The 10,384-nt window shown below is 34.5% G+C and overlaps 2 protein-coding genes across 3 annotated transcripts; one reads left to right on the plus strand and one right to left on the minus strand.

The window, feature by feature from the left end:
- The first annotated feature begins 804 nt into the window (after positions 1–804).
- On the plus strand, positions 805–9,658 carry LOC126776159 (uncharacterized). Its single transcript, XM_050498459.1, has 5 exons — positions 805–980; positions 1,061–1,147; positions 1,444–1,573; positions 8,199–8,346; positions 9,496–9,658. Exons 1-5 carry the CDS (start codon positions 861–863, stop codon positions 9,656–9,658), a joined length of 648 nt encoding a protein of 215 aa, XP_050354416.1. The 5' UTR covers positions 805–860.
- On the minus strand, positions 2,484–7,359 carry LOC126776204 (uncharacterized). Of its 2 annotated transcripts, XM_050498508.1 has the most exons (5): positions 7,237–7,359; positions 4,356–4,455; positions 4,162–4,268; positions 3,844–4,068; positions 2,484–3,080 (listed from the first exon to the last, which is right to left on the minus strand). In XM_050498508.1, exons 2-5 carry the CDS (start codon positions 4,438–4,440, stop codon positions 2,541–2,543), a joined length of 957 nt encoding a protein of 318 aa, XP_050354465.1. In that variant the 5' UTR covers positions 4,441–4,455; positions 7,237–7,359; the 3' UTR covers positions 2,484–2,540. The 2 variants fall into 2 exon arrangements, with proteins under 2 accessions (XP_050354465.1, XP_050354464.1); XM_050498507.1 differs by lacking the exons at positions 2,484–3,080; positions 3,844–4,068; positions 4,162–4,268; positions 4,356–4,455 and adding an exon at positions 4,933–7,061 and having other exon boundaries at positions 7,237–7,358.
- Positions 9,659–10,384: the final 726 nt, after the last annotated feature.

Genomic DNA, 10,384 nt, shown 5'->3' on the forward strand with positions numbered 1-10,384 from the left:
TCTCCTATTATAAAGAGGAACGTTTAGAACTTATTCCACCCCAATCGGAGTTAATTTTCGAAACAAATTCAGTGGTATTCCTGTTTTTGAACCCGCATACATCGTTTAAGTATTCACGTGTTCTAACCACTGGGCTAAGTATTATAAGGTTGACTTAGTATGGTTACATATTGAAACACATTATATAATAAAAACATTATGGTGTTCGTTATCCGTGAAATTAGAAATTGGGGTATTTAAAGTGTAAAGACCGCTAAAAGAAGAAGCTACTATACAGATTGTAAATAAATTATTATTTAAAAATGTATATTTAAAAAATATAAAGTATAATAAAAAATATATGAATAAATTGATACTAGATTTTTTACGCTGGTTTTGTTATTTTTCTTTTTGTTTTATTTAAAACTGATGATTATGGAACTGATATACAAGGAAAAAGATGTAAAAATGAAAGTAAACGTACAATATAAGAAATTAAAAAAAAAAGTCATTTAAATATAATTTCCAGAACTTAGATTATTGTACGTCATTTTTAAATATATATAACAAAAAATAAAAAAATGTACCTAAAACTGCAAATAAATAATTTTGAATTAGAAAAAGATAATATTTAATTAACTCATTAATCATGTCTAAGCTTTACTACGCCTTTTTATATATTCTGCATGTTATAATTTATTTTTCATAAACAATACGCGGAAATTTATTCGCTCTCCTCTCCGCACTAATTCTGTAAATGCAGCGTAAAACGGCGCTAAGCCGTGAACGTTATGGTAAAATAAAGTCAGTCGTATATTGGCTTTAATCAGTGTTACCAGTTCTGTTCGAAATTTAAAAAGTTTCATTTCATCTTTTTAAAAATGCTCAAAGGCATTCTATGCGTTACTTTTTTTTTCCTTTTGACTTTTGTGTCCAACGAGGACAAAAGAAATCGCCAAGTGAAATTATTGTCGTTTAACGCAGAAGCTGAAGATGTGGAAGTGAGTAAAAGAAATGATAATTATTATTGCTATGTTAAAGTTAATTTTAAGGGAGATTAAATAAAAAACAATTATTTAAGGTTGGCCTGGATTTTTCAATACCTTTCATTAAAATACCACTGAAAAAAACTTTTAACGCTGTAGCAGAATTTGGCATACCCGGTATTGTAAGTAGTTTTTTTTTTTCGTTTATTCCAGAGTTAGTTTACAAGTCAGAATCCTCCAGCATTGATGTGCACATATCTTTCGAATTTAAATTTGAAAGATATGTGCCAATCAAAACTGTTATTTAATTGATAGTCTTTTAATTTTAGTCCCCGTTCGATGTGATGAAAACTCACGAAAATTCGTTTCGAAGTGTTTCTAATAATATAAAGGATCGATTGGTTAATACTTTCAAATACCTGAACGTCCATATGTTTTTATTATATTATTATTATCAACTGTTTTGAAACTGTTTCAGAGTTTGTCGAAAATTAATATAAATCCAATTGCCCTTGTGCTCGGCGGCATGATTATTATTTTTACTAGTTTAGTCGTGCCCTTTGTGAGCAAAGCGTTCGACTGGCACCACTTGGAGCGATCCTCACGAAGTATGTATTATAAACATTTTTTAAGTATTAATCCTATTGATAACAGTTATGTCATCCTGACCGATTTCAGCCACGGCAGCTATTGTAAGGGAGACATATTATAGTGCACGTGTGTACGTAACCACATATGCACTCTCTATTCTCTCACTCTCATATTCCGATATTGATTCCGGACGGTAAATCCGACACGACTGAAAAGAGTTCAGGCGCACGACCAACGGCCTTACGTGCTTCCCGAGGCACGAAATACATGCAATGCAAATATTTATATAAAATTTCGCTTAGCTTATTATAACTTTTTTATTAATACCATAATATAATTATCTAATCCAATCTTTTGTTATGAAAACATTTCATGAACACTATATTTGAACAATAATATTTCGTATTTAAATACCATGAAACGAAACAAATAAAATATTTATATATTCATAACAGATAATAACGATAATCGATTATTAAAATAATTGTAATCTCGTTTAGTTTCGTTTACATATATATTATTAAGTCGGAAGTGTGGACACTCCCGTGCCTCGGAAAGCACGTAAAGCCGTTGGTCCAGCGCCTGAACTCTTTCCGGTCGTATCGGATTGCCGTTCCATCGGATTATGAGAATGCATCTGTGTTTGCGCACACACTTGTGCACTATAATATCTCCTGCACAGTTGGCTAATCTCTTTTGAGATCGGCCGCCGTGGCCGAAATCGGTCTGGAGGACATTATTATTGTTATTATATATATAATATAATTCGAATCGTATGGGTACTTAGATTATCTTCCACTTAAACAACTTATATCGCTCCTACTATATTTGTTCACTTTAGGTGATCAATTTATTTTTGTGTTGCTATTTCATCTCGTTAACGTTCGACTTCAAAATCAAGACGCATGAATAATTTTATATGTTGCTTATAATATATCGTTAAACAGAACATTATTATACAATTTAAGGTACAATATTAATTAATTAGGGACGCGTTCCGCAGCAAACTTTGTTAGATATTTTCTTTTTTGGCTTTATTGATGTACAGGATTTTTTACATTTAATCTTCGGTGGTTCAACTATTCCTGCATCAGCAGGAATATATTGGGTTTCAACGTGTATAAAATTCTTGCGTTTCCTTGGAGCCAAATCGAAGCAACCAAACGGTGGCGTATATTCTATATCCCAAGTTGCGTTACTCGACAAGGAGCTTAAAGATTCTTCTTGGCAAATACATTCCGGTTCTTTAAACGCTGGACAGCTGTCTATGACTCTATCAATAGCTGTGAGATCATTACAATACACGTCCATGTAAGCGCATTTGCAGATATCTTCTACAGCTTCAGCTAACGCTTTTCTGATTTCACCATCACGCTGTTTCTTCAGTTTAACCATTTTCCTCGCCTCGACTTTAGCCTGTTCCTCCGGGCTTCTCTTTTTTATAATTTTAAATATCATAGGATCACAGTCAACATATGGATCTTCATTTGGTGCGATTTCTGTCAAATCTTTTAATGGGTTTACCTGAAGAGTTTTATCAAAATATTTTCATTTAGACAATATTATTCTACTGTAGTAAGTAGTAGTAACAGCCTGTAAATGTCACACTGCTGGGCTAAGGCCTCCTCTCCCTTTTGAGGAGAAGATTTGGAGCTTAGTCCACTACGCTGCTCCAATGCGGATTGGTCGAATACACATATGGCAGAATTTCAGCAAAATTAGATACATGCAGGTTTCCTCACGATGTTTTCCTTCACCGAAAAGCACGAGATGAATTATAAACAGAAATTAAGCACATGAAAATTCAGAGTTGCTTGTCCGGGTTTAAACCCACGTTCATCGGTTAAAATTCACGCGTTCTTACTACTGGGCCATCTCGACATCTACTAATCTCGAATTCTACTTGAACAAAGTCAATAGACACCATTTCAAAATATTATTTCAGGTGAAGGTTTGGTTGCTCTACTCTGCTCTAATGCGAGTTGGTGTATCTATATATGGCAGATTGTCACCCGTTACACGATGTTTTTCTTTACCGCCGAGTAAGAGATGAATTATAAACAAAACTAAGCACATAACAATTCAATGGTTCTTGCCCGAGTTTGAAATTGGAATCATTGATTCAGATTTACGTCTTCTTATCATTGGGCCATCATGGCTCACAGGTTAAACATATATATATATAATATATAACTTCTGTAATAATAGAATAAAACTAAGAAGTTTGAAATGTAAATATTCTAAAGTTAAAGTTTGAGTTTAATAGGATCAAGTCAAGTTACCTAACCTGTATTGTAAATATGTCTCCCTTCCTCTGAACTTTTAAAGTTGGTTTCGGTTCCAGGGGTTCCTCTGGTTCCGAGTCTCCTCCCCCCATATCAGCACCCGCTGTATGACCTTTCTTCTTTTTCTTTTTGTTTGCATTCTTATCTTGACCACCACGAGGGCATTTAAACGTCATCATTTTTGCAACACTTTTTCCGATTACGCCCGGTTGCCAACCTTTGCGGTGCTAAATACCAAAATCAAAATGAAATAAATATTTAAACAAAAATGATATTATTAGGACGAGATTAAAACCTAATAGTGAAAAAGCTAAAATAACCTTTAATCCTGGTACATCCGACGCGTCCCATAACCAGCCCATTTCCGCAGGAACCGGATAGCCTGGCTTTAAAAATGGATTGCACGTCTTATGGCCAATCACGACACCTAAACATATTAATAAGATTAATGAAATAATGATAAATAACAGATGATAGATATTTGTTTATATTATTTAAAAATAAGATATTTTACCTGGATGAATATCGCCAAATGTGTAATTATATTTGGAAGCATTTTTCTTTTTTTTCTTCTTGTCGCTATCTTCATCTTCAGCCATTTTGAATATTTAAACCTAGTTAAATGATATGATATTTACTTCAGTAATCAAAAAATATATTTAAGAAAAATAATGAGATTTTTTAACATCCGTAACAACCTGTGAATGTCCCACTGCTGGGCTAAAGACCTCCTCTCCTCTTTTTGAGCTTATTCCACCATGCTGCTCCAAAGCGGATTGGTGGAATACACATGTGGCAGAATTTCAGCGAAATTAGATACATGCAGGTTTCCTCACGATGTTTTCCTTCACCGTAAAGCACGAGATGAATTATAATCACAAATTAAGCACATGAAAATTCAGTGGTGGTTGCCCGGGTTTGAACCCACGATCATCGGTTAAGATTCACGCGTTCTTACCATTGAGTCATCCGTAGTTAAATGATATCATATTTATTTCAGTGATAAAAAATATACAAAAGAAATATAAATAGATTTTTTAATATCATGATTTTAGAATTTTCATTAAAAATCATACAATAAAACTGCACAGTCAGTTGTATAAGTATAATTAGATCTTAATGTAATACTTGTGGGTTACAAAATAAAATATCAAGGATTCTTTTCATTTTGGAATTTCTCTTGGATGGCTAATTTGTGGGAGCCACAACATTCCTTGCCCGTAAGAGATAACAGTGTCTGTTCTTTATCGCAACATCGTCTTTCAGTGTCCACGTTGAATTTATTTACACATCTATAGTCATGATCCTTTTCATACTTCATATAATCTTTAATAGCCTTCTTTATTCTTTCATACTCCTTCGAGCAACAAACTTTGCCTGCATCGCTATAGCTTGGTGGCTGGGCAGGTAATGCCGCAGTCTTATACATCCTTGCAAAGCCATCGGGGACACAGCAAGGTCTGCCTAATACAGGGCAGGGACCTAGTTTGATAGGAGGCAACCCATATGGCAATGGTTCAGCCTCGTCTTCATCATCATCTGCTTTCTTCTTTTCTTCATCTTCTTGCATCATTGTTACTGGACAATTGGATTTGTGTTTGTAAGACGGACAATATGGTCGATGATTCTTTCTTGCTGCATCATTAGTAGTTTCTGTCAGACACTCACAGTCAAACGTCTTGCAAGGCGGAGACGGCTTTGGTGGATTACATTTACAATCTTTATCATCTACAATTTCCACACAATCGAAAACTTGCATTTTTCGTTTTGACTCCTTTACGTCAACATTATAGACTAAAGCTTGGCGCGCAATCACTTTATTACGAGTATCTGAATTTTTCATATTGAGAGGAATGTTCGGAAAATCGAATAGATTCGTATTTTCAATTTGACTCCATGTACAATCACGTCGACCACAACTACACCCAACTTTACTGCTTGATGACTTATTATCAGCAGTTGATTGATAATAGCAGTTTTGATTAAGATTTTCTGCGATGCATTGTTTCCCGTTTAAAGATTTATTAAAACCCGGAACGTTAGTGACACTATATATATAAGCAACTGTTTTATTAGAATTAGGGTTTAAGCCCATCTTTTTTTTTTGGTCTTGACAAGTTTGTCCTGCTTGTGTTTTACCACCGCACCCTGAACATTCAACTTTGCCTTGTTTACCTCCTTCCTCTAACTTTTCGGGACAATCTTCACGATGCCAACGATCATCTTTACAAACACAGGTACCACAAATTTTTCTTGTAATATCTCCTTTTGTTTCGGTTACTTTACCTTCTGCTTCTTTTTTATATGTTTCTAAGTTTCTAATATATGTTCTGACTTTATGAGCTAATGGACAATTTGCATTTCCACATGGGCCTGTTATATCACCCATCCTGATCTTATCGATAGGATATGATTTTTTAAGCTGTGCGTCTTCAACATCGTGCCTGCAACTAGGGTCGATATCTCTTTGTACACCGCAACTCTGTAATTCTGTACAAATTTCAATTTTTTCTTGTGCATTTTCTGTTAACGTAGGATCTTCTAATGTAGTTGTTTCATAGAGACTGCCCACCATACAGAAGTTTGGATCGTCACCTTCAACCCTTTTACATTGAAACATGCTTGGTGCTTTATTTGTTCTGAAAACAAATGATTCTGGATCTTTCATTAGTTGCTGGAATTCCGTAATAATACTTTCTCCTAAAGCACTTAATCTGAGTATGAAAGAAATTTCTCCAACTTGTTTACAACAGCATTCAGCAAATAAAGGTGTGTTTTGTTTTATAGTAAGCGGTTCATGGATCTTACAAGCTTCAGCAGTTTCTTTCAACATATGGAAAAATTCAGTTTCCCAATGCATAGTACCGATTCCAACAAAAATATCAACTTCATTTTCATCATCATTCCAGATTTCAATTTCCAATGGAAACTTGCTCAGTATCATGAGTACTGTATCTGGATAAGCAGGGAATAAATACGATTTTCCAACTCTTATGATTCGTGACCATTTTCGTCTCCCGTTTTCGTCGCACTCGATGATATCGTCTTTTGTGTCTTCGTTTAAAGCTAATTGGCCCTCTTTAATTATAAATTCCACTTTGGGACCAAATCTTATTTTGACAATAAGTTTTTTATTTGCACCGCTTGTTTCTTCCTCGTCGCATACGAAGATTGTTACCTTGTCTATGAATATTTCTATGAGATACATTTGCTCCATTACCTGTTGAGTTCAACAGTTTTTTATCAGATACGCATTTATTTTCTTCTGTTGCCGCTACTGAACACAATAAACCAATTGTATTAGACAATGAAAAATATATCGCGTTATTATGAATCGTATTAAAATCATCAGACCATCGAACGTTACTTAATCTAAAAATACAAAATAAACTTACGGCGGTTTAAATTCAGTCCTGTTTCTAAAATATCATTACTATGGACACTGAAAATTTTATTTTGTAACCCGAAAGTTAGGTTTTCTTCATGAACTTTATACAACTGACATTTTGTTGTTATTCATCTACGTTTAAAATAAGAATGTCATGAACAATATACATATATATATCGTAAATGACATTGTTAAATTTAGTATTAGTTTTACCAAAAAAGGTTCACATCATTTTAAAATAATTAAAACATTCTTAGAAACAAATAGCTATAGAATATCGTCGTATTACAATTGATTTAATAATAATACACCTGATTTATTTATTCAAAATATTATAAATAAGGAAAAAACTAAATTAAATGAGCGTGTTTAATTATATAGTTGACAATTCCAGTATTTGCAACTTTAAGCTTTTGGCAATTATCGGAAACAAAATAAAAATAAGTTAATTAAAAAAATATTTTTAATATAGGATTTTAATATAATTATTGATCTGTTGGAAGCCGAGATGGCCCAGTGGTAAGAACGCGTGAATCTTAACCGATGATCGTGGGTTCAAACCCGGGCAAGCACCACTGAATTTTCATGTGCTTAATTTGTGATTATAATTCATCTCGTGTTTTACGGTGAAGGAAAACATCGTGAGGAAACCTGCATGTGTCTAATTTCACTGAAATTCTGCCACATGTGAATTCTACCAACCCGCATTGGAGCAGCGTGGTGGAATAAGCTCCAAACCTTCTCAAAAAGAGGAGAGGAGGCCTTTAGCCCAGCAGTGGGACATTCACAGGCTGTCACGGTCACGGTATTGATCTGTTAGAAAATTCCATAAAAGTTACTATTTTATACTTCGTTTAAATTATTAACGGAAATAGACTGTAGTACGGACTTGCTTCTGTGAATCAAAATGGCACTACCTAACTGAATGCACATTTATGAATCTACAACATAATCGCCATTTAATTTCAGATGATGACGATATAAATAATTTCCAAACATTTTATTTAACGGAACAACTGGTAGCTCATAGCCGAGCTTGTCCTGAACGAGTCGCTTGCTGGGCGGGCAGAAGAAATAAAAACGCTGAACACATGCAGACTTGGAAACATATAATGAGGTATATGTACATATATTATAACCTACGTTTGTTTTGGCAGGCGAGCAGCAAGTGTCGAAGATGGCCTAGTGGTTAGAACGCGTGAATCTTAACTGATGATCGTGGGTTCAAGCCCGAGCAAGCACCACTGAATTTTCATGTGCTTAATTTGCGTTTTTAATTCATCTCGTGCTTGACGGTGAAGGAAAACATCGTGAGGAAACCTGCATGTGTCGAATTTCATTGAAATTTTGCCACATATGTATTCTACCAACCCGCATTGGAGCAGCGTGGTGGAATAAAGCTCCAAACTTTCTCCTCAAAAGGGAGAGAAGGCCTTAGCCCAGCAGTGGGACATTAACAGGCTGTTACTGCAAAAGTTTCTGTAAAAGAGCATTATCACAAGATGCATCAAAAGTTTATTATTTATTAAAATAATCCTAAGTACGTTTATTTAATAATTACGCATATTCTAACATTTTTTCATATGCATTGCACTTTTCACTAATATTTTAACTGCTTTATTGGTGGTAGGGTTTAAAAATAAGTATCAACATTTACATTATTGGTAGTAGGGCTTTGTGCAAGCTCGTCTGAGTAGGTACCACCTACTCATCAGATATTCTACCGCAAAACATCAGTACTTGGTATTGTTGTGTTCCGGTTTGAAGGGTGAGTGAGCCAGTGTAATTACAGGCACATGGGACATAACATCGTTCCCAAGGTTAGTGGCGCATTGGCGATGTAAGCGATGGCTAACATTTCTTACAATGCCAAAGTCTATGGGCGTTGGTGACCACATCAGGTGGCCTATATGTTCGTCCGTCTACCAATTCTATAAAAAAATTTTGAAATAATGAGGTGTTTTAAATTGTAACTGTAAGCAAATGCCGCCACCCACATTTAAGCTTCCTAGGACGTCGTCTAATTTACATTTAAATACACTTGTTTTCGCTAGCGGTAATGGCTTTCATGTTATAAACAAAGACGGGCACTTAACAACAAACGATCCATGTGTTCATGGGCCTTTCTAATAACGGCAATACGGAATAGACAAACGTATTAGAAGAAATAAGGATAAATAGCTCCCATTCAGCAAATATGTGGTGCGCTAAATAAGTGCAAAACTGTCTATTCTATGTTAATATTGAACAATTATTTTTATTTCAGCAACAAATTATTATCGACAATGGTCAATACTACAGCTCTTAAAGAAGCCACTATGAGAGGAATTAAAGGACATGATTGTGATTCGTACACCCCTTGCCCGATAGATGAGAAAGCTTTGCCAAAATTAATGAAGAACTTCGAATTTTTAACAAATTCGAGATAAAATATATGCTTTACAATAATTCTTGTTGAAAAACTGGAACTATTCTTCACGTTAGCAAACATTTCGTTAATAAAATACAAATAAAAATAAAACTAGATCGTTATTTCATTCTCCTAAGCTTAGCTTAAACAGAAACTAATTTTATACAGTTACTAATTTGAGGATTGTCGATTGATTGTTTGGAAATGTCAGAATCCATAACGATTTCGCAGATAATTATAATTAATAATAATGATAAATATATTATGAAGTCCAGTTGACTGACTAGTTGGTCTAGTAGCCGCAGATCGAAGTTATTGGGTTTTTGTGTTGAAGATTTTCAGTCCGGAAGATTGAAGTGTGTTTCCGTGCCTAGGAAAGCACGTTTGTCATGAGTCTGAACTACAGTAGTGTCACATTGCCGTCGCATCAAAGATTATGAGACTAATAATATAGATTAAATAATAGAGATTGCACCTGTGTTTGTGCAAACTCTTTTGCACTATAATATCCTATATTCTATAATGGCCGCCATGACGAAAATCGTTCAGGAGGACATCATACTACAAAGTAGATGAATTTCACTATCAATTTGGTAATGATTAGCTTGGTAGTATAATATTGTCAAAAAATATAACATTTTTACGCGCAGACAAAAGTTCAAAACTGCTTACAAAATTCGCCGATACCAAATACAAAATGAGAGTAACAGTTAGCGAATAAGACGTTGTTAAGCTAACATCGTTT

Source organism: Nymphalis io, chromosome 19 (genome assembly GCF_905147045.1).
Source record: "Nymphalis io chromosome 19, ilAglIoxx1.1, whole genome shotgun sequence".
NCBI classification, from domain to species: domain Eukaryota; kingdom Metazoa; phylum Arthropoda; class Insecta; order Lepidoptera; family Nymphalidae; genus Nymphalis; species Nymphalis io.